Source organism: Pygocentrus nattereri, chromosome 16 (assembly GCF_015220715.1).
Source record: "Pygocentrus nattereri isolate fPygNat1 chromosome 16, fPygNat1.pri, whole genome shotgun sequence".
NCBI lineage: Eukaryota > Metazoa > Chordata > Actinopteri > Characiformes > Serrasalmidae > Pygocentrus > Pygocentrus nattereri.
The window spans coordinates 36,206,788-36,231,349 of NC_051226.1; the positions used below are offsets into that span (position 1 = coordinate 36,206,788).

General features: G+C 41.7%; 1 protein-coding gene across 4 annotated transcripts in view; it reads left to right on the forward strand.

Moving 5' to 3' along the window:
* The window catches only part of setx (senataxin), a 53,140-nt gene that overhangs the window by 22,895 nt on the left and 5,683 nt on the right, over positions 1-24,562 (forward strand). For 3 of the 4 annotated variants that reach the window (XM_037545851.1, XM_037545853.1, XM_037545852.1), the window contains exons 4-24: positions 1,591-1,700; positions 2,060-2,276; positions 3,570-3,689; positions 3,817-3,991; positions 4,518-4,611; positions 4,804-8,289; positions 8,386-8,482; positions 9,767-9,940; positions 10,622-10,851; positions 13,299-13,451; positions 13,659-13,809; positions 14,813-14,905; positions 15,879-15,991; positions 16,154-16,225; positions 17,875-18,024; positions 18,213-18,320; positions 19,441-19,610; positions 19,817-19,906; positions 22,433-22,525; positions 22,691-22,852; positions 23,733-23,828. In XM_037545851.1, coding sequence (XP_037401748.1) covers positions 1,591-1,700; positions 2,060-2,276; positions 3,570-3,689; positions 3,817-3,991; positions 4,518-4,611; positions 4,804-8,289; positions 8,386-8,482; positions 9,767-9,940; positions 10,622-10,851; positions 13,299-13,451; positions 13,659-13,809; positions 14,813-14,905; positions 15,879-15,991; positions 16,154-16,225; positions 17,875-18,024; positions 18,213-18,320; positions 19,441-19,610; positions 19,817-19,906; positions 22,433-22,525; positions 22,691-22,852; positions 23,733-23,828 — 6,154 coding nt within the window. The remainder of the gene's footprint in view (positions 1-1,590; positions 1,701-2,059; positions 2,277-3,569; positions 3,690-3,816; positions 3,992-4,517; positions 4,612-4,803; positions 8,290-8,385; positions 8,483-9,766; positions 9,941-10,621; positions 10,852-13,298; positions 13,452-13,658; positions 13,810-14,812; positions 14,906-15,878; positions 15,992-16,153; positions 16,226-17,874; positions 18,025-18,212; positions 18,321-19,440; positions 19,611-19,816; positions 19,907-22,432; positions 22,526-22,690; positions 22,853-23,732; positions 23,829-24,562) is intronic. The other variant, XM_037545854.1, reaches the window with a different exon arrangement.

Consider the following 24,562-nt stretch of genomic DNA (forward strand, 5'->3'; position numbering starts at 1 on the left):
CACAACTGAATCGGAGGACACGTTTCTGAGAGTTAATCAGCTGCGTGATGGGCGTCTCACAGGACAACAGCTTCAAGCACAGCTCAACAGTGGTCGTAGTAAGCAAGTCTCAGTTTCAGCTGTGAAGAGAAGACTTCGAGCTGCAGGTTTGACAGGACGAGTTGCAGCAAGAAAGCCATTAATAAGACATCAGAATAAGACAAAGAGACTTGCCTGGGCCATGAAACGCCGTCATTGGACTACTGAAGACTAAAGGAAGGTATTATGGACTGATGAATCAATGATGAATTTGGTTCATCACGCAGCATCTTTGTACGCCGTCGAGTTGGCGAAAGGATGGTTCCACAGTGTGTGACATCAACTGTCAAACATGGAGGAGGAAGTGTGATGGTCTGGGGCCGTTCTGCTGGATCCAGGGTCGGTGACATCTACGGAGTGAGAGGCACCCTGAACCTAAACGGCTATCACAGCATTCTGCAGAGCCATGCAATACCCTCTGGTACGCACCTAGTTGGTCAGGGGTTCATCCTACAACAAGGTAATGACCCAAAACATAAGTCCAACCTATGCCAGAACTACCTCAGGAGAAAAGAACAAGGCGGTAAGCTTGAGTGTCCAGCACGGTCTCCAGACTTAAACCCCATCGAGTTGGTTTGGGATGAACTGGACAGAAGAGTGAAAGCAAAGCAACCTACAAGTGCCACACATTTTTGGGAAATTATGAAGAACTTTCTGAAGAATATTTGATTTCTATTGTAGAAAAATGCCGCGTGTTCAGCTATTATATCTGCCAAAGGTGGCTACTTTGAGTCAAAAGTTTAGAATACATTTTGGTCTACAAATTGATTCCATGGTTTCTTTTTTTAACTCCAATTGCTTTTTACTATACTATGCTTTCATTTCAGAGTGCAATGAGACGTTAAACTGAACAGTTTCCAATAAAAAATTGAAAATTTGGGGTGTTCTAAAACTTTTGACCAGTAGTGTATGTGTGAGTATAGATTTGCTAGACTGAAGGTGCAAATTTTAGCGTGAAATAACATCACGGCTGTGACGTTATAGCGATATACAACAGTTAAATAAATACAGTGAGAAATTATTAAACTTAACAAGCAGCTTGTTGCTACGTCAGAGTAACGAGCTCCACCCACTCGCCGCTCAGCCGGCAGTTCGTTCTGCAGCTCCACACAGACCAACTGGCAGTTTGGGAATTTAGTGTCCTCTCATCTTCAGAGTCTGACCAAATCGGCTGTCGGTCAAATGTGGTCTTAAGTGTCCTTTTTCTGTTTTGGCAAAGAAAGAAGAAATGGCTCGAGCGTCTCCTACAGCTGTGAAACCTGTTGCTTAGCAACGGCGTCTCAGTGGAGTGATGGTGTTTGTGGAAAAACCTGTGATGTTATTGTGGAAAAAACAGCACAGTTAGAACGCTTCTCAACCAGTCAGCTTGTGGCCGAAAATAACTGTTGTGCAAGTTAATATTTGGGTTACAGATTAGATTTAACTGGGATTCATCACTAATACATTTACACCAAGATTAAATACTGAATAGTACTGACTCCTCTGGGGACTTCTTTCGTTGTTCTTTTTCAGGTGAAACGGTGGTGAGTGTGGTGTGTAAAATGAACAGTTTGAAGAGCCCTCTACAAGTGGTGGACAAACATCAGGGAATCTACCTGCTCATGGTACATCCAAATGAAACGGTATGTCTGCCCATTCGGATTTATTCCACTTGTCCATTTGGGTTATTATAACATCATTTTGAATGCTGTTAGGGTCCTTAAACAAAATAACCTGCTTTAGTCTGCTTAATCAAATGCATAACTAATACCAGCATTTAGCAGGTTTTACTATTGACACTGCAGATTTTCAAGTTCGTGGTTATAATATAATCATATCATATATTTAAATGGTTATAAAATTGACATTGATGGTTAGAGTCTTTGTTTTATTGGCTGATTATTTCATATGTCATTGTTGGTACTATTCTTGCTACATAATTGGGTAATATGCATTCGTAATTTTTAGTCAGTTAAGTTGTAATGTGCTTTACTTTACTTAGGTGCGTCGATGGGCAATATCTACTGCCAGGTCGTTGGGCAGGGTGGACAGAGACTGCTATTACGAAATTAAGGAGGTTTTCTCCTGCATGTTCTACATCATCGAACTGGGAATCTCTCTGGACTTTCTAGATGTGGACCACACATACCATTCTGGCAGGCTGCAGTGGATACCCACACATCTCTACGACTCCAAAAATGAGAAGAATTACTGGCTAGGTTTGCTTTGTTCTCTCTTTTATATACTTGGTGTGTATTCAGATTTGAGAAAGGTGGTCAGTTTAAAATAATAAATCAAAAACAAACTTATTACTTCAGCCAACATTTACTACCCACATCAAAACTGCGCTGTAGATGCTGTCCAGTGAGGCGCATCCCTTCATGTTTTGGTCTGCCTTTAGCTGGCTTCAGTAGTCTTTCTTTGCTTCCTTAATTGGACTAAATAAATGATAGAATTTGTAGGCTCTACCCTGCCGTCTGTTGAAGCAGATATCAGAAATCCTAATTTAGGGGCTCCCAGGTGGCGCAGCTGTCTAAGCGTTGGCCCTGTCATCAGGAGGTCGCGAGTTCGGTCCCTGGTGATGCTACAGCCCAAATCCCAATTTATAGTATATGCTTTCTTTTTGTTTTTACCCGATTTTCTCCCCAATTTAGTCATTTTCCAATTCCACCCGCTACGTAGGACTCCCCCGATCACACGATACTACCAATGCTAGGAGGGTGAAGGCTAGCACAGGCTTTCACTGAGACCTGTGAAACCAGCCACCGCTTCTTTTTGAACTGCCTGTCGCGCGACGTCACAGGACAGCCGAACGCGCTCGGAGGAAAGCGCCAACCGCCAGATCTGTTACGTCAGCTAATAGACGCCTGTGCTGACTAGTATCACACTGAGTGGTGGGGGGGAGAAGGAGGCCATTCTACCCACCCAGAGAGATCAAGGCCAGTTGTGCTGTCTTGGACTACTGGCTACGGACGGCTGCAGCATCACCAGGGATCAAACTCACAATCTCCTGATGATGGGGCCAACGCTCAGATGGTTGCGCCACTCGGGAGCCAGTATATGCTTTCTTAATTCAAGATAGAACAACAGAATTTATATTTCAATTGTAATATTACTTTGGCTTGCTTTTATGCCATAATACAGCCTGTGGGGTCATGGAAAATATCTTAAATAAACCAGAAAATCTAGCTATGCTAGAATCTGTTTAAATGGGTTACACAGCTCACAGAAGTGAAGACTGGATTAGTAAAATAAAATCCACAGTGGCCAGACTGAATGGTTTAAAATGTTCTATCTGGGAAATTAGTAAAAAAAATGTATTTATTAAAAATAAAATACAAATTTATTCAAGGAAAGAAATTATTTCCTCAGAAATGGCTTTGGGTATTGGTACCACAAATGGTATTATGGTCACCACTATCTTGTTCATTCTAGCAATGATTTTAAGCTTTGGTGGGATTTCTAGCTACAGTAATGATTCTCCAGCACTGAAGCCTTCACATCTGTTCCAGGTATCTGTATGTTACTGATGCAGCTGGACTCCCAAGCAATGGATTCACTGTTTATGGGCCCAGAAAAACAGGGCAGTATTCCCCAATGCATCATAAATACCATGGGTGAAAGCAGAAGAGGTACAGTCTCCCTTATGTAATGTTACTACATGACTGCATAGCCACTTTTCCTGATGTTCAGATTTTTAATGAATAAATATTGGTGAATTTCTTACTCTGAAAACTCCCATCCTTTTTTTTTTTTCAGGGGGAAACGCAGACTCTGATCCATTTTGGCCAGCTTTCCACTGCTTCATGGTCATTCTAGACCGACTGGGCTCAAAAATCTGGTGCCAGATAGAACCAGCAGATGCCTTTGCAACCATCACCCAAGCAGCTAGCTACATAGCTGAAATTGAAAATATCCGTCAGAAAACTTCAGGGTATGAGACGACTGTCTTACAGTGTGATGAATTATACTTACACTGTGTTACGTTTCTTTCATAGTGTTATATTTCAAATTTAAGTAGGTGGCTCGTCGACTTAACATTTGCATTTATTTGGTGACACTTTCTTTTACAATCTTCTAAATTCTAGGTGTTAACCAGGTAAGTGGGTTATAAACTTTAATGTACTAGACGGGTATCTAAGTCATGTGACTACCTTGCACTTTTTATCAAAAATTGCCCAGTACTGTGGAGGTCGTACCCCACACTTATCCTCTTAATTTATGTAGTATGTTGGGTGTTTTAGTGTAGCAGTAGTCTGCGTAGGACCTTACTATAATGTAACCCGAAATGTTCACTTGGTACTTCGGAGTTTGTACCCTACACTTAACTGGTTAGCACCTAAAACTCAAGGGACTGTAAAAGTCTATAATTACCACTGTAATGTGATTTATTCAGTGATAGTTTTATAAGTGAATGTTTAAAAGTAATTATCCTCTTTTCTTTTGTTGTTACTCATCAGGACTATGGTGAAAGAGGAGCCTGTGAGTGATGACGACATGATTTCATGCAGTCAGATAGTGTATGATTGCTACCCTACAGAGCAAGCAAATCGAGTAAGACAGTACTGAAAAACAGTACTCAAAATAATGCAGTTTGGAACCAAATATCCTCAATACTGACCATAAAGTGTCTGTACCATTGATTTGCATGAGTTTGAGTCCTTGATGTAGACTACAAACTATCTTTTTGTGTTATTTATTTATTTATTTGTTTGTTTGCTTGTTTTTATTCCATGTATCCTGTAGTCTTCAGGATGGTCATCCAACAGCAGTGAGAACAACATCAGTGAGATCTTTGAAGAGATGGGCTGTCTAGTTAACCTCTTGCAGTCTGAGATGGGACAAGGCATGCGTGTCTATGGTAGCACCTTTCTTTGGTTCATCCCTTTTGTCCACTCAGTTATGGAGCTGGGTGAGCTTGGAATTGGCTACATTGATGAGGTTATCCACTATCTGCACAATGAAGTTAATAAGGATGTACTGGCTGGACAAATGGTCACCTGCGATAAGGTCACGGAGTTCTTTATCCGCATCCTTGTTGTTATAATTGAATTACTCATCTGTAAAGGTTGTATGAGAACACTTTACTATTGTGCTTCTACTTGGGTGAAGGTGGTAGTGCAATGTTCTGCACTCGATGAAACCTGCAGTAACCGAATCCGAGATAGGAGGGGTATGTCTCACAGGGTCACTTCGTTCAATTTTGGTAGAGGGAACCGAATATCAGCAACTGGAGTTGGTGCAATGAGTCTAGCTTGCATGAAGCTGATTCGCTCACTGTTGAAGGAAGGGGAACGCATAGGTGTGGTCCCCAAATCTGACAACTTTCAGGACATCCTTAACAGGCACTTGCGTGAAATCCCACCCAGAGTGTGGTGTCTTAGACCGTCAGAATCCGAAAACCTGCAGAAGTTCCTAATCCAGCTTGTAAAGGCAATTATGGATGAAGTTGCAGCCCCAGCCACTGTTCCATCTGCTCCCCCAACACCCCCAGCAGATCCACCCGAAAATCCCATGTTAACCGACCTCATGCAGCAGCCACAATACAAAGATGCAGCGGCAGGTACGAGTAGTGCTGATTATGCTGTTCAGTTTATTAAAGATGAACCTCTGTGGGAATATGAGAAATGTCAAGATGATTTCTGTGACAACCTTGAAGATGTTGTTAAGGCAAAGAAGGAACCTAGCAGCCCAGTACAGATTTCCGAGTTTCAACCTGCTCTAGATTTGAATCGCATGAAGCCAGACTTGGGGAAAATACAGGAAATCAGATCCAGGCTGAACGACAATCAGAACCTTTCAAAGATGCAAGCAATTGCTAGCAGAAGACCTAACAAGATTGAACAAAAACGAAATGGATGCTGTGATTTAAAAGAAGAGGCACATACACTGCATTTAAGCACCAATGATGCCTCACAATCTGCAGTCTCAGACTCTGCCAAAGTACGCAGGCCCTCTAAAAAGAAATCGGATGATTACAATGAAGATGAACCTCTTGATGTCCATAGGAGCTGCCCGAAGAAATCCCTCAAGTGGTCGTCCAGTGAATCCGAATCCGAAGCTGAAGCGAATGATTCCAGGCAGACATTGGTGCAGATTCATGGTAATTCTAACTTGACCTCTAAATTGATCATTTCAGATGATAATGTTGCTGCAAACAATATAACAATGGAAAAAGACTGTTCTTCAGGCAGTGCAGCCAACCGAGGAACAATTGACCTTTCTTCGGACCCTGACTTGAATGAGAGTCCAAGTCGGGATTATGATGCAGCTTTGAGTGAATCGCAGGTATTTGAGTTTGAAACACAAGAATATGTGGCATCTGCCTGGGATGACAGACCGGTTTCTCCAGTCATGACCAATAAGCCGAAATGTGACACCAATTCCAAAGCGTCCCATATGGAAGCCATGACAAGTCGAGTTAGTGAGACTCAGCCAGTAACAGATGAAGACATTGAGAAAGCCTGTCAGCAAGTAGAAGAGCAGATCATTAAAAAGCAGCACATACAAACTCCACCTGGCTTGAGCATTCCTGCGCCAACCAAGCCCTGTAGTTCTACTGAAAAGTGGGACAGTTTCATCCAGCAAAAATCTTTGCCATCTCAAAGTCCCACCAAGAAACCTGGTATGGCTGATAAAGGTCGGCATTGCTCAAGCAAAAAATCTCTTCTTATTGAACCATTGTGTCAAATCAAGAAGCGACGCAGCTCACTCAACATTGCATTAGCGGAACCTTCCTCCTCGGTTTTTCCAAATACTTTTTTGACTCCTGCCATAGTCCCACCCAAGAAGGTACGCAAACCTGTTGAGCCGCAATCAGTAGCTGAACGAATGGGGTTAAAAAAGAAGGAGAGGAAAGCATTTGATCTCTCACAGCGCTCCTTGGACACTTTGGGTGAGCTTCGGACCCATGGCCAGAAAGTGCATGTGGAACCTCCACAGAAAACTAAAAGGGTCCGTCGCAAAAGCAAACCGCAACCAAAGCTTGCAGGGAAGGGTGGGAAGAAGTTGCTTGCATCCCAAGACTTGCAGTACTTCAGGCAGAGCCGTGGAATGCTTCAGAAGTCAACACCAACCACAGTTGCACCATCCAAGCCAGTCAGGAATCCCGTGCCAGAGACTCTTTCCAAATCGAAATATGCGGTTGAAACTGTGGAAGAGCCTGAAGCTGAGGAGGACGAGGATGATTATCAGAGTTTCCTTCCCTGCTCTCAACCTGATCCTGCCAGGAGGACTGACCAGACTGTCAAACAAGCGAAGATTAGTGCGATTGAATTCAGTAGAGCAAGAAGTGTATCAACTGATGTTAAATGCAGTGAGTCTGGTTTTCATCAGGACAGTAAAGTTGTTGATGAAAATGCTGCTTCCACGGCAGATTGTACTGAAACAGAAAGGGAAAGTGTTGATGACGAATGGATGTACCTTACACAGAACGAACCCACAGACATGGAGTTATGCTCTCAATTGGAGCAAATGGAAGCACTTGGTGAGAACACGCAAAGAGAACCTGTGGACATGGACATTGATGCAGACGACCATCCAGATACGTCTGCGAACAGCACAGATGTTTATCTACCACGGTGTTTATCTACCACGGTGCCCCAAACAGCACCTTTTGCCACATCCACTCACAACTCTGTAAATAATACTGAGATATTGCCTAGCATGACTCCTCTGTTGCAGAAAAAAGCAAAGCCTTCCACCACAAAAATATATGCAGCCAGTTCCCGCAGTGCCTCTTTGGTTGTAGAGATGGAGAAAACTGTCAAGCCTCCACTGGCTGCCAATGTCATTAAGACTAAGGTTGCACGCCCATTACCAGCAATGCCACCATTGCCAACTCCACCACCAAAAGCCATACCAAAAGCCACACCACAACATGAATTTCGCCAACCTCTGTCACGCCCTCCTCGTCCTTTAAACCAGCCAATCAAGTCAGTTGTCCCTCATAATATAGCTTCCCATCCACCTTCCTACAAAACCTACTCCAGACCAGAGGATCCTGTCTCAGTCCCGAGGCCAACAGTGGACCAGCCTCAAAGGTATGACCAATCTGTTTTGACACAAGCAATTCTGAAGTGGGAGTACCGGATGTTCGAGAACTATGAAACTTTTGGGACACCCAACGACTTGTGTCCCTTACCCCTGAAGGAGGTCCCAACAAGGTTCTCAAACTATGAAGAGTACTTCAACATCATGTACCCACTTCTTCTCATCAATGCATTTGATGAGGTAGAGCTGATTTATCAAATTGCCCAAATTCCATGCCTTATCCACATATTGTGATATCCAGGAAGTCCTATATATTGTTTCTCTCCCCTTCCTTAGATGGCCAGTGAATGGCTTAGGAGTGGGAGGATCGGTCTTGACCTCAAGCTTCAGGGATTTGAGTACAGCAATCGCACTGCCACTGCCAGCTTCGCAGGTATGTCCAACTAACAGTGAAACCATTAGTCTTGTCCTGCCATGTGGAACATCAGTCACACATTTGACAAGGCATTGTGAAATGTCAACCAAATGTTTGCCATGTGTAGCTAAAATATTATACTGGACCTGAATGCCGTATGTGTGAAAGTCCTGCTGATGAAAACGCTGATTGTATTATGATTAACAGATGTGTTAAATATATGTCAAAAAGATGATTGAGAAATTTAAAGGCTTTGTGCTCTTACGCCAGGGGTGTCCAAGGTCCGGCCCCAGGGCCAGATGTAGCCGTCAGACAGGTTTTAATTGGCTCCTGGCTTATGTTTTACGGGGTTTTATACGTACATTGCAGTTCTTGCTTTCACCTGATGGTGGCAGTTGACCAGACCTGCAGCTTCATTTGCAAAATGACATTTAGTAAGACTACAGACAGTTTAAGCTAAACACTGAAAACTGCTGATTTAGGCGAGATGGAAACTTCTTATCAAAGCAAATTCAGTAGTTCAGTAAATATTAACCCTTTTTAAGTTCAAACAAAAACGTGGCTACACTGTTTATTTGATATGTGAAGAGCATTACCTAACAACCTAAAATGTGAAGATTTTTGTTTAGCTTGTCTTACAAATGATATTTTTTAACAATTAAACACTTGAACAGGAAAATGGTTGATACATTAGACAAGTTGTATTATTACTCTTAAACAGTTTAATTATTTATTATAAGCATTTATCAATCCAAACTGTTCTGAATGAAGAGTCCAGCAATAAAAGAAGCCTCATGCATCTTTTATACAGTGATTGGGAACGTGGTGGCTCACAGAAAGCTCAGATTCTATTCGTGTATTTTTTGAAATCTCTTCATTTGAATCATTTGTCAGTAATTTGTCGGCGCTCAGGTATTTAAACGCAGTACAATCTGGCCCTCTTTGAAAAGTTTGGACACCCATGTCTTACACCAGCTGCTGAGCTATTGGTCACCCAGTCTGTACGTTTATAATAGTGATACAGGCGGAACTGAAACTTGTACACAAACCAACATTAGCATGAGGATAACCCAAAACTTAAAGTACAAAAACTAGCAAAACCACACATAATTTTGGGAAGTTCTGCCTCCTGTGCTACAATATTTATATTATATATTTAAGAACTGGCTATTCTATTTGATGGTTTGCAGGACACAGATGAGTGTCATCTCCATAAAATGTCTTGCTGTCACAACCTTTTGCCTTCCATTTCTCATTTAACCTTGAATGTGTTCTTTTCTTGACTGTTATTTTTCTGTGTAGCAAGCCTGAACTCTCAGCAGGAGATGAGGCAGTTGTATCCTAAAGACGACGATCTGGTCTTGCTGTGGCTGCCAGAGAACAGTGGAGCATATACCAACAATGAATCTGGCATTCATGACCCGCATGCGCATTTTGGCTGTGTTTCGCGATCTAATGTCATCAGCAATGGTGGAGGTGTGCATTTTATATTATGGTATATTGCAGTAAGAAGGTATTTTCCTTCTCTTAACCAGTAAAGGTGTTTGGGGAGTAATGAGGTCCAATTCTTCATCATTCTTTTGTAGTTCAGTGGTTTAAGTTGGAAACGTACTCATTCAGAGTGGTCTCGTGTGAAAAGGTTCATTGTAGGAAAACTTACTAAGTCGGATGTCTTTACAGTGGTGGTGATGGGAACTGGGGTTGCCATGTCTACAACACAAATATAGCCATTTTGCCATTTTATTTACTGTCCAAAACCACCAGTGAATCCTACATGGTTTTTAAATAAAACGATAAAGTGGTGGATAAAATGCTGCATGTACCTCTCAGCCATGAATGGATGAAATTAAAAAAGCAGTGTATTTACAAGTTTCTTGAAGAGCTTTTAGAAGCGTTTAACTCTTCAGATGTCTGGGTCCTATCGGCACCACTGTGAGCAACACTAACTCTTGGATCTCGTTTCTCTTGAATGGTGCATTTTGTATCAAATTATTCTGAATGACTTTTTGTCTTAAACATTTCATAATGCAAAAAAAGTGGAATTTTCCGTTAATTGTGACAAATGGGTGCTGTAGCGGCAGTGATGAACATAATAACAGTAGAACAACATGCATGCTGTCTATTTGTTGGTCCATGTGTGCTTTTCTGAATCCGTAGGTCAGCCCGCGACATTAAACCTGACCATTCAGACGCGGGGGAACGTGTCATCTGTCAACATTCAGCCCGTGCGCTGCGAGGTGATCGGTTCTCTGATCAGCACGGTGCGGGAGTTCAGAGCACTGTGTTTGCTGCGGAGTGGGATAATGGCTCGTCCACATATCCTTCTCACACCACATGTCTCAGTCTTCACTCCCAGCCAGGAGGGCCTGCCAGACCTTGACATGCCTGTGAGTTATCAGAAAAATGAGACTGTCCGGTGCAGAACGAATGGAAACAAAACAGATTCAAACTTTATTTTTTTCATATTTTCAGTGTTCAGAGGTGGACCCATTCTGTGTCCTTGGTTTATAGGGAATGCTGGTGTGCTAGCTGAGCGTAGTCTGTTGTGCTAATTTAGCTCTCATTTGAACTGAACTGCAATCCATTCTGGGATTACTCCGCATATGAGCTGGTTTTGAACTGAAGCATCTGGGTACCTGTTGTTCACAATTGTAAAAGCAGTGAAACAATGTTTAATGTAATGCTAAAAATGGTACAACCACAATTTTCTCAAGGCTTCACATTAACAATTACTATAAACTTGCATACAATACTCAAACGGTATGACCATCACAACAATGAATTGTTTAGGGATATTGAGATATTTGTTTGCTAACTGGCTCCTTACTGGCTGTTGGACTCTCATGATTACTGCCAGTTATTTTAAGACATTTTCTATAAAATAAAAAGTTTAGAAGTCAGAGTTAACGCTTTAATTTATTTAATTTCCCGTCAAGATGGTGCAAGTTGTGCATTTTTCAGCATCAACGACAAAAAAACAGAAAACTTGGGTAACAGAAAAAGCCTCAACAGCTAAACCTGGTATTAAATTTTCGTCTTTAGTGTTTCACTCTTTCCCTTTATTCCAGCTTCCATTCTTTTCAGGAACCTCAGTTTCAAGTGAATCTGCAGACACGCCTCCAAAGCCCAGTCTTAGAAACTACTTGATTTTCTGAAGTAATCAAACACATTCAGTGGTGTTGAGCTCTGGACTCTGGGGTGGTCAGTTAATTGGTCAGCTTCTTTGTTTGATGTGTCCGTCTCCTTTTCTTAGTGAGGTTCTTCTTGATCAGCTACACATCCTTTCAGACCCACAGCGCTGAGTGGTCTTCTCACAGTGGAAGGATGGACAGGAACACCTGTGGATGTTTTCAGATCTGAAGCAGCTTGATGTTCTCCTCTCTCTCAGAGATGAAAGCTTTAAGTGCTGTTTATCTGATGGGGACAGTTTTGGTGTCGACCAGCTCTTCCACATTTTCTCTGTAGCTTTGGATAATTTTTCAAGCTCCAGTTTTGAACACTCCTGGTTTTGACTTATTTTTCTTTTGACTTTTGCAAGTGGAATATATCATATCTAATCTCTGTGATTTGAAAAAAGTTCTTCAAATCAGTGTTTGAATCTCTGCCTCATCTCTGAATCATAGCATATGACTGTCTGTCTGGGATTTGACAATAATTAATGCACTGTCTGGGTTTTGTGTCTAAAATTGTCAACAGAGCGATAAAAAGGAGGGGGCTAGGTGCTTCTGCAAGGGAAGTGAGAGTTAGGAATAAGTAGTCTGTGCCTTTTTGACACCCATGTCCTTTGGAACATATGGGGAAGTGGTTAAAGAGGTAGTGAGCAACTGCGATCCATATAGAAAGGGGGAAAATGGAAAACAGGATGAAGTGGTCCATCCATTTGGCCAAGTGTCAGCAAAAATCAAACGTGCTAATGTACCATTATAGAGTAAAAAGTGTAAAATAAATGAAAATCCACACTGTTTTCTGCTTTAAGCTGTAGTTCAGCTCCAGCTGCTTTTCTCACATCTCCGGCAGGACACTTCCTCAAAAGTAGAACAGTTTCTTGTAAAATGTCTCTTAATATTTGATTTTTTTATGGGGCTGAAGTCAAATTTTCCATGCCACCTTAAAAGGTGCCTGAGGCAACAGAACAGAGCTTACTATGTAGCAAACTGCTGTGCCATTTAAGGTGGAATGGGAAAATTCAAATAAGAAGCTGATTAAGCTCTACGACTTCTTAGTGTTTATCAGTTTCTCATAGCAGATTAAACGCATCTGGAGCTGGAGTGATTATAAACGCAAATAAGTCCGTTCATCTCTGAATTATCAATGTTTGTCTTAAGTCTTTCTCTGTGCCTTTTTGTTAGCCACTAGCTGGGCCAGTTGTCTGCGTTGCTATAGTGACCCAGCAGTCTGCGCTGATCTTCAGGGTTACAGGGTGAATCAGCAGTTCTACATTAACTCCAGCGTTTAAGGCCATTTACTGTTAAACTGTGTTGAAGGATCATCAGAGCCGCATGTTGACCCCTGGGTTAGGGAGACCTATAGGAGTAACAGGATGTAGGGATATGTGACGACTGACGAATGCAAGTGACTCTCTTGATTGACTGCTGTTTTTGAGCCTCAAGTAGAGTCAGTCTACCTGAGAGAAATTAAGTTGCCCTAATGATCTCCTCTGACATCTCTGGAGTGTGGTGATGTCAGTGGCACTTTTGGGACCACCTTTTGCTGTAACTGTTCTTCGATGGGAAGGATGGAAGATTTGAAGTAGGCGTCAGGTGCAAAAAAGTGGACAATTAAATACTGATCAACTTTTCCTTTGACCGTCTTCACTCTTTTCCTTTTCCTGTAGGAGTACAATGTGGACCAGACAAAGGCAATCAGTTGTGGGGTTTCCATGGTGAGGAGGCAGCAGAAAAATGCAAAGATATTGTTAATTAATGGCCCTCCAGGAACTGGCAAGAGCAAGACCATAGTTGGCCTTCTGCAGAGGCTTTTCTCTGATGTATGTTCTCTTTCTTTTTATTTCTCTCTATATTTCCTATAAGGTAGTTGGCAGATGTAGCAGGTCTTCACTAGAAAATGACCTTTTTTATAATTCATAGCAGCTTTTGGAGATTTGAGTAAGACTTGCTGCTTACTTCGTAAAATTAGTGAATTAAAATCTGCTTGGTTTTTCATTGGCTGTTTTGTTGGTGTGATGTAACTTCAGCACAGTGAGAGTGCTGCAGTGAACCACCCCAGGAAGTCCCGCAGGATGAGGGTTCTGCTCTGTGCTCCATCCAACGCTGCCGTTGACAGCTTGATGAAGAAAGTCATACCAGTCTTCAAAGAGAAGTGCAGGAACATCCACACTCCGCAAGGTACCATGTGCTCACTCGTGTACATTACAATAAAATACATATTTTTCAGAAAATGAAAATGATCATTATTAATAATAATTGACGCAAGTGTTCTGCCAAGAAATGTAGTTGCTTTAGATTGCGGTGTCGTTGCCAAGCAACTATGGGCCGCAGAATGAGGAGAACGTTCGGTTAGCCATCGCTGTATACTGGTCATTTCATGAATTTTTCAGCTTCTCGTCGTATAACATTGAACATGTGATAACACAGCACGGTTTAATGTAAAAACTTTTGCTTTATAAGCATTTTTGGAAACCAAGTCTTCTTTAGCACCAATCCAGCGGCGCCTCTTCTCACATTGGGGCTGAATCTCAAACGGCTCCCTGCTCCCTACATAGTGCACTACGCTGGAGTTTAAATACCGACTCCTGCAGCCCAACAGAGGAAAACACAGCTATCTAGATAAGAGCATAAGTCGCTCCTCAGTTTAAACAGAAAATGGGTTCTTTCTACATCAGTACACTTGGTGGTCCATGTGAGCAACCTGGAAGTCAAATATTCCATTAACAGCACATTTGGCTTTGGATGCTGTTGGGAAACCACAATGTCTCATTTAAAAGCTGCAAGACAATGAAAATATGTAACGGCATTTAGCTGTTTAAAACCGAATTGGTCATCTGATTCCCTCGGTTCCAAATGACAAGTAACCCTTTGAAGCGTCATTAGCATTATTATGCAACGGCATAAATAAAATGGAAAATTTTATTCGTATAGGTCCCTGTTTGCATTCTCCTTTACAGACCAATGGACCTTTTTGTCAGAGAATGCATAAACGTCTGGGTAAATCCAGTTTATTGCCAGTAGCTTGAAAAATCTCAATGTTGTTATTTCTTAGCTTATTTTTATTTATTTATTTTTAAATGTATCGCCCACCTCTAGCACACAGTCCCACAAATCTCTTTGCCTATATACATTTCCCTCAATGTGTATGTTTGTGAGTGATGTTGCTGTTTGGTGCCTGTAGGGAACTGTGGGGACATTAATCTGGTGCGCCTGGGCAGTGAGAAGACCATCTCTAAAGATCTGATAGCCTTCAGCCTCGACCGCCAGACAGCTAGTGAGTGCATTACAGTGAAACTCTCCGTCACACCAGAACATGCACCACCGTTTCTTCTCTGGGTTGGAACGATGTTGCACTTGATGTTTTTCTAACAGGCAGCACTTTAAGTTGGCATTTGTTTGGCAAGCCAAAGCCTTTTACCACCGATTGTCTTTAACACACTGTAATCAATGAGTCGTATGAAATATTTAATGCTGAATGTTTGGAGTAGTCTGCAGTGACTATTTACCAGGCATGATTTAACAGGGATTTTAGTGAGCCAATATCGCTGATGTTTAGAAGCCTAGGCTAACATTTATTGACTGTTTTTATCTGATGCTGGGAAGAAAAAGTTACAATGCAAAAAAAGCTCCATTTGGCCTAATGGCATGTTGCTATTTGGCACTATGAAAATGATTTGGGGATTTGGAGACCTTTTTGTAGTGTGGGTGGGCCTCAGACCCCTTTCCCAGGCAGAATCTGATGATTGAGAGTGCATCGAAAGAGAATTCTGTTGTCTTCTAAGGATTTGAGTGAATTATCTGCTGTCGTCATAACTTCATGAGCATGAGATTGACTGTGTTTGAGACCTAAACATCGAGCTGGATCTTCTTTCTGAGACTGTGCATGTCATGTTATTATGTAAAGATGTATGACGTGGTGTGTAAAACTCCCAACTCGACGGCCCTCGACTTTTAAATGATTACTTTAGGCTTTACAGGGTGGGTCACGGCACCGTATTTTAGCCTGTTTTTACTCTCCTGAGTCAGTAATGAAGCTTCTTTCAGTTGTAGCAATCTTTCTTGTTAATCAAGGCTACCATAAGTATTAAATATATAAATACTAATTAAATAGTTGTTTGCATAGAATTTAATACAAATTAGTCTGTTGCTGTCGCTGATATATGCTGGACAGTGTACCCACATGCATGAACTTCATCACCTCCATGCACCAAATCCTGCTGAGTGGTTGTTTGAATGTTTGTGTGCAGAGAAAACCCAAATGCATGCAGATTCTGACGTACAGAGGCAAAAGGAGAAACTGGACCAGAATATTGAGTCTCTCTCTCGACAGTGTGCCAGGACTCAGAAACAGTCCCATGAGGTATTGCGTCCTCCACACAATAGAGGGCAGTGTCTGCTCTACGTACATGAAGTGATATACTGTGTTTTACCATAATGTAAAATTGTGGTTCTTGTTCTCTCTCTCTCTCTCTCTCTCTCTCTCTCTCTCTCTCTCTCTCTCTCTCTCTCTCTCTCTCTCTAGTTTAAGCAGTTGATGGACAGGAAACAGCAATGTCTGTCAGAAAGAGAGAAACTGAGCCGACAGTTGAAAGAGGTAAACGCTTCACCAAGACAGTTTTTGTCCTTATTTTAAAAGATTTCCTGTTTTTTGTAAGGGTGGGAGGAAAGGAAAACATTATAGTATAATATTGTGATGTATTTGATTAATACAAACAGAGTTTTGACATTTTGTTGTTTAATATAAAGTTAGACTGAACTGTTTGGGGGGGAAATTATCTAATTGATTAAACTTCAGGCCTTTTTTGTGTTTCCCCTCTTCCCCAATTAAAGCTTGTTCAAATAGTTAATATAGTATAGGCTATAATTAAAACGTAAGCCGACAAGTTTCACTTAAATGTGCACTATTGACTCGCTGCTAACCTGACTAAGATGTGATTGTAAACATGTAAATTTGGTCTTTTCAAAATAACTTTGGACAGGTAAACAAAAGTTTGCGCTACCACACATCATGACCGCTTTTGAACCCAGAACCGTCATAAAAGCGCTCTACTTCTGGAGGGGGAAAAACCTTTTGTCAGAAATGGACATCTTTAGATATTTAAACAGGAGTATAGAAGCCAAAAGTCATTTCCAAGTGATGTAGTATGGCCCAGAAATGTCATATCTCACAGTGTTTTTGAAATATTATAATAATGTTTAATAATATTTTACTTGGTCAACAATATAGTAGTATAATAACTTGTGCAATGTCTTAACTGATAATTATGGGGGATGGGGGCAACAAAAGGCTGATAAAGTAATGCTTAAAAAAAACGCCTGATGGAGCATCTTACAACTAACTAGGTTAATTGGCAACAGGTCAGCCACATGACTAGGTATAAAAAGAGCGTCTCAGAGAGGTGGAGTCTCAGAAGTAAAGATGTGGAGGGGTTCATCACTCTGTGAAAGACTGTGTGATCATATAGTGCAACAATTCACCAATAATGTTTCTAAACACAAAGAACTTTTGCTTTTCATAATCTACGGTACATAATATCATTAAAAGATTCAGAGAAATCTGTAGAAATCTCTGTATGTGTGGGACGAGGCCAAAAACCAGGGTTTTCTGACCGCAATCTTTGGGCCCTCACGTGGCACCGCATTAAAAACAGACATGATTCTATAGTGGAAATCACTGCATGGGCTGAGAAACACTTCTGAAATCCACTGTCTGTGAACACATCACTGCTTCTACAAATGCAAGTTAAAACTCCACCATGCCAAGAAAACGCAAAATATAAACAGGATCAGAAACACTGCCGCCTTCTCTGGGCCTAAGCTGGTTTAAGATCAACTTGGGCGAAGTGGAGGCGTGTCCTGCAGTCTGATGAATCAAACATTGAAATGGTTAGTTATGCTATTGTTTTATTACACTTTGCCAAAAGTACAAAGTCTTACTACTTTTCTGAGTGATTGTGCATCACTGGGGAAGTGATGTCGAGTTTTACAAAGAGGAGAATAAATGTCTTTAAACAGCAGGAAGCTTGTATGTATGGGGTGAGTCTGACTAAACTTGGCCTTTTGAGATGTTGTTAGGAAATTAACGATAACAAACACCACTGCAGAAAACCAGTGAGACTCTTGTAAGGAAAGGCTTCTAACATTATAGACATCTCCCATGTAAACTGCTCTGGATAAAATTCTGTTGGAAAGCTTGTTTTGTTCTTTGTCTTTATGTCTTTAACTTTCTTTCTCGGTCTCTAGTTCCGCAGTAAAAGGCAGGAGGTTCAGGCTGGTCTTCTTCGAGACGCTCACGTCATCTGCTGCACTCTGAGCACCAGTGGAAGCACCATCCTTGAGTCCGCCTTCCGTCGCCTCGGACACGAACCCTTCAGCTGCGTCATCGTCGACGAGGTCTGTTCATCTTGATATTTAATGTTCAGACTGTTTATTGCATTTTAAGCAATGCATGTTTAACGCCAATGTAGTCTTGGGTAATGCATGTACTGTAAATATGAGAGAGAATGTATTGTGTTAATGTTTGGGTACAAATTTCATTCTGTTTATTTCTGTTGTGTGTTGGCTTGTGTGTACTTTCATAGGCAGGGCAGGCTAAAGAACCAGAGACTTTGATTCCTTTGCTTCATCGATGCCCCTCCTTCATTCTGGTGGGCGATCCTGCACAGCTCCCACCCACCGTTGTCTCCCAGGTAACACATCATAAAATACACTGCAGCTTCCTGATAAAAGAACTTCTTTTCCCATTCTTGGCAAATAAAATTGGAAGCTGGCAACTCTGATTCCTTTCCAGTGGTGGTGATGGGGTTAGGGGTCATATCTACAACACACATTTTTAAAAAATAACTTTTTTCCCTGCATGAACCACAAATGTTCTTTAAGAATACTTTGTTGCAAAACCTCGATTATTCCAGATGTTTGTTTAATTTTCAGAATCTTCAGGCTTTTGTTGGTAATTTTCATATTTCAACAGCCTAAGAAAGCAAGAGAAACTGCAGATATGTGTGTATTAGGACAAAATCACAAGTTCTACTGCAGATGGTGTCCATAGAGTCTCCTCCACACTGTGCAGAGGTTGAAGGACAAGTTCGTGATGTTTTAGTGCTATAATTTAAGTGTGTGTGTGTGTGTGTGTGTGTGTGTGTAATATGCACATTTAGATATAGATTGTAGTTTGGTGTAAGTTTACTGATTCTTTAGGCTTCACTGTCGAATGGATAAAAGTCGATAAAAATGTAGAAAGAAGCAAGGGCTCACATTTTGACAAATGTAGTGTGTGTATATAGGAGAGCAAGTATGGATTGAAACAGTAAGTGCAATGGAAGTGCATCACTGCTGCCGCTGATTGAATTCTGAACTGCAGTGATGGATGTTAATTATGAAGCGAAAGTAGTAATTGTTATAAGGGTGATTTGGAGAGAGGGTATATTTGAGCAAGCCTATGTTTCTGTCTGATCAAAAGGGTGCCAGTTCAAGTAGTGTTGTTGATAATTGGTTGCCCTAATTCTTCAGCTGGCTGATGGATCAGGGAAAGGATATAGGCCAGCATGTCAGCTGAAAAGCAAGTGCTTGGGCAGGGAAACCGAACCCCAGTCTGTCGAAGCAATCACACTACATCAATAAGAGCCCTTGGGCCAGACTCCTAACGCTACATTCACTTACCTCAGTAACTTGATTACATTGTTTTATCCAGCGTGGATCACAGTCTATGAACTTAAATGTGAATTTAACACCATCACCACTGAAACCCTGAGTGAACACATTTATGTATGAAGTGTAACTTTTGAAGTTTTGTGTTTTTTGTGATCTCAGAAAGCAAAAGAGCTTGGCTATGGCCAGTCCCTCATGGCGCGGTTATGTAAGAGCCTTCATCAGTCAAACCCTTCCTCCAGCATCTTCCTCAGCACCCAGTACCGAATGCACCCCGACATCTGCGAGTTCCCTTCCAAGTACATCTACAACAAAAACCTGAAAAACGACTGGTAAGACAACATGCACTCACCAACACTCGTCCAGATTCGCCCATGTGCCTGTTACTCAGCTATGAACTGAATTTCCTGAATTTACCACCCATATTCCAGTAGGGGCTTAACCTTCCCACCCCTAGCTGTAATTGTCTCCAGAATCTAGGGATTCTGTGTGGCACTTTATCCTTCAGTGCCATGTTTTGTTGCACTGCGATGCTCAGGGCTGGAGAATGTCTGCAATTCAGGGATCTGCTGCCACAGCAGAGACGGCTTTATAGGTTCGGACTGCCGTGGGCCGTTCGTTGCTGTTGGTGAGTTTTGAACTAAAGGAATTGCTTTGGCATGCAAGCGGTCAACATGCTGATAGTTCAGGAGTGGGAAATATCAGTCCTGAGGTAATGCAGTCTTGCAATAGGGTAGTGTTTTGTGTGTAAAATAATCAAGATTTTAAGGGTGTATCTTGGTTGGACAAGCAAAAAGATTTTTACTTTAATGGTGTTTAGGAATTGGCCTCCAAAAAAACTGTGATAGTTGTAGAAACCTATTCTCTTCAATAGGAGTGGCAAATTGATTTGGTCATAAATCTGGGAAACCGGGGCTCATAGCCTGATTTGGATTCAGATGGGTGACTATAGCCTAGTAAGGTAATGGATGGACTGCTGCATTATCATAAAAAGCCAAATTTTGGTCAGCTAGAAACTGAATAACCTCATAAATATCCCCATCATCTGTGAAATTAATACAAATGACTACCAAGTCATGAAAAACAAAAGTGAAAATGTTTAGAACATGCTTTTTATTTTCTTGAGATGCTTCCTTGATTGTGAACCTTGGTGTGTCACAATATGGAAAGCGCAAAATATGATGGTGCTGCTGCCCTCAAGGACTGCAATTGCCCGTCCCTGCATTAGACGCATAAATGGCACTCCTCAGTTCTTTTGTAACGGTTGGTGCCCGTTTCTCCCCAAACAATTGCAAATCTCTAATATGGTTTCCACAAACTAACCAAGATTTCACTCAACTAATAAAGATTCCAGCTGAACTAATGGTCGTCTCTGACTGAGCCTATCGGTGTGTTGTACTTGTGGCATGGCCAGGCTCATGATGCAGCACCCCTTTACGTGACGTGTTGCACTGTTCTTTGTTTTGCTGTGTTTGTAGTAGTTTGTGTGATGTGTGTTGCGTCTGTGTGCCTTTTTGAAGTTTGCATGCAGTGTATCGGTCTAACTGAACAGATTCTGGCAAACTTCCAGATGAACGGTTTAGATAGCAGTTTGTTGAAACCATCCATTTACGTTGTGGCGACCAGGCTGTGTCATTTTCACCAGGTACCAAGCAGGTAAAATGGCACCATCATTGAGTTTTCAGTCAGAAAGGTAGAGAGGTAATGGCTTCTCCCTCTCTTCATGATGTGCACCTGCCCTCCGTTTTCAGTAGGATGGTGCTAATTACCCTACTATGTGATTCATTTTTTACATTTGTATACAACAACAAAACCAAAAATGCAAAACAGGAAGAAAAAAAAATATATGTATATACACTAACTTAATCTTTACCTCTCTGGCTGCCAAAACCTCCCCTTCCCCTCAGCACAACTAGCAGCTGGCTTAGCTGAGACAAGGCCAGAGAGGCGGTGCTGTCAGTTTCTCCTATCCAGAACCAAAAACCCTCCCAAACCTGATCTCCAAATTCAAGTACATCCTGTTACAGCCAGCAGCATCTTTGATTTAGCAATTTGGGCGTGGTCTCTCTGCTGGGGTGAGTGAACCATTGGGAGGAGATAAATAGAAAGGACTGTGATTTCAGGACCACTCGTGTCCTTCAGGAGAGACGCAATGTCTTTTCTCTGGGTTCTGATGGCAGGGGTGGTCCTTCACGGGGGCTGAGTTCAGTATAGTTATGTGGAGTAATCTATAGTTTAGATGAAGCTCAGTCAGATTGCAGTGTTGTGTTTTTGATTTGGGTGTTTTTATGTTTTCACTTTTCTAATTCTAAACAGATTATGACGCTACGTGTTAGTGTAGTTAATGTAGCGGTCAGTGTAGTGGTGGATTTTATTTGCCATTGCTGCAAGAAAGTACAAAATGGACTAATATTTTGTCGTGGAAAGCAGTGATAAATTACTTGCTGCTCTAAAGATGGATCACTGTTTGTGTCAGTCACTTAATCTATAGCCTTTTACAAATGTAGAATACATTCACGAAAGGCTGTTATCTCTATTAGCTGTCCAGAAGAGGTTGTTGGCCACTGGTTTATGCACCTAAACTAGGCTTTCTAAATCTGACCTTCACGGAAAGTAAGGACAGTTCTGGTGTAATTTGAGTAGTCTGATAAACTCTGTTCTAAGCCCAGTGGAAAGATGCTATGATTACTTCCAGTGGCGCAAGTCTTTGTTTTTACTGAAAGTCGTGACGAAAGAAACCATGAAGTAACAAAACAATAACAGCCCTCACAAAATACAACAGGAAGAACACAAGACTAAAGAACTCGAAGAGGACTAGACAATAAACGGGACATAACGAACACTGTCTAAGAACACAGAGCACACAAGCAGGGGTGTAAATACATGTAGAACAAACCAGAAACGGCTGGGATTAATGGGAGGGTGGTACTAGACAGTAGACGGGTGAAACAGATGACAAGAAGGCAAGATGAGGGAGGAGAGAAAGACCAGAATAACAACAAAAGCACATGGTCTATGTAAACAAAAGCACATGGAAGAAGAGAACAAAGAACGAAATGGAGAAAGACAAGGACGGTGCAAGACAGGATGTTGCAGATGAAGTACAACTTTTCTCTCTCTCTCACTTTTGCTTTCTTTCCCTTCCTTTTCATAGTGAGACGGCTCAGAAGCGGTGTTCGTTCAACTGGCCGTTTGAGCCCTACAGGGTGTTTGATGTCACCGACGGAAGAGAGAGCAAAATAAAAGAGTAAGCTGGGGAGAGGGTAAGATGGGTGTGTAAGGAGGGCAGCTGTGGTGTTACATTATTGCATTTACTGGACAGGTACATGGCTGTTTGAGCAGCTTGTTAGTAGTTAAAGTATTTTTAAAAAGTAGTTAATTGTGTTTGTGTGTGTGTCTCCACTCCCCACAGTTCGTTCTATAACCTGAAGGAGGTGAAGCTGGTGCTGATGCTTCTGAAGCAGATTGGTGAGAGGCAGGTGGTGCGTGTGGGCGTCATTACACCTTATAACGCTCAGAAGCAGCGCATCCTGGAGGCTGTCAACAAGGAGTTGGGCAGAGACAAATTTCCTCCGTAAGCCCCACAAGCCACGTTTTCATGCAGACCGACAAGTTAATAATATGACACAGAATAGAACATGTCCATGTAAACACCTCAGTCAGAATAGTCTAGTCCGATGGAGGCCATTCAGAATACAGTTCCAATTGAACAAGGTGGGTAATCCTGTAAATAATCTATTAAATAGAAGAATAAAATCCGTGTAAACGCTTGTATCTGATTACATTCCCTATCGGAAAGTTTCAGTCCGTTCTGCATGTGCGTCGCGTCACAGTGAGAGTTTATACCATTCAACACGGCGGAGCAGAAACTGGTCTTCAGAGGAGACGAAGTTCATGCTCTGATCTTTAAAAGACGGCGGTGGGACGGACGTCCAGCTTATGTGTCTCAGAACACGACGTCTTCCTCTCGGCCTTCTTTAATAAGGACATGTGAAGGACGTTTTCCTGAGTCTGATGTCATTTTAACACCATTAAAAACGCAAGCACTGCTCACTGCTGCTCATCTCGCTCTGACTAGACTCACATGATGCTGGTTGTCATGGTAACGTCTACATTAAGCGGTTCTCCGTGCATGCATAGAGTTTTAGATCGGATCACTTGTGAGCATGTAAACAGATTTTCCATCAGATTGCTGAGTACAGTGAGCATAAGCATCTCAATCTTAAACTATAATCAGAATGTATTCAACCAGGTTGACAGAAATCTTTGCATGTAAACAGACACTGAGCACTGGAATCCTGTTTTGATAGTAATGGGAACTTTAGAGGTTTAAACTGTTACAGGTTGATGATTAAAAACGCATAAGTTCAAAGAGATGAACTAAACACACTTTTATATGTGTTAAAGGAATTTTTAAGGTCACTGATTGCTTTATGTGTGGTTGTCTGTGTCAGGGTGGACGTGGACACGGTGGATGGGTTCCAGGGCCGAGAGATGGACTGTGTTATTGTCTCCTGTGTCAGAGCCAGCAGTGAAGCAGGCTCCATCGGGTAAGACCTGTATGCATGTGAATGTGTAGAGGCTTTTCTGTGTTTTAGTTTTTAGCTTTTGTGTGTTTGCAACAGCAAATGTGCACAATTTGTCGATACCAAAAGTAGGTCAGGCGTCGGCCACATGCAGCTCTTTTGCTGACAAACATCGATAATTCGTAGAGGACATGTCTTATTTGCGTTTATAATCGCTCCAGCTGGTTTTCTGATGGATTTAATCTGCAAGGAGAAACTGTCAAACACTAAAGTCACAAAGCTGAATTCAGTTTCTCAATCACCTTAAATGGTGCAGCAGTTTGCTACATAATTAGCTACGTTCTGGTGCCTCAGCCACCATTTAAGGTGGAATGGGAGAATATGAACAAGAAGCTGGCGAATGAGAAACTTCAGACTTCATAAGTTGAACGTTGAGACATTTTATAAGAAACCGTTCTACTTTTGAGGAAAAGTTTCCTGCCAGAGATGCGAGAAAGGGCTCTGCTTTAAGCTTAAACTCAGCTATAGCAAAAGGTTAGTCTGTGTTTTTGTTTCTATTATACTTTTTAGTCTGCAGTAGTACATTGAGACATAGTTACAGCTCTCAAGGTGGTTTGATTTTTGTTGAAATGGGACATAATTAACATTTGGATGGGTGACCTCTGGAAGTAATGTAGCAAGTGGCCCACCAGTTAGCATCATGCGTTCAACCAAATCAGCATCACAGGTATTGAGATTCAGCCTTTTAGATAGCAGCT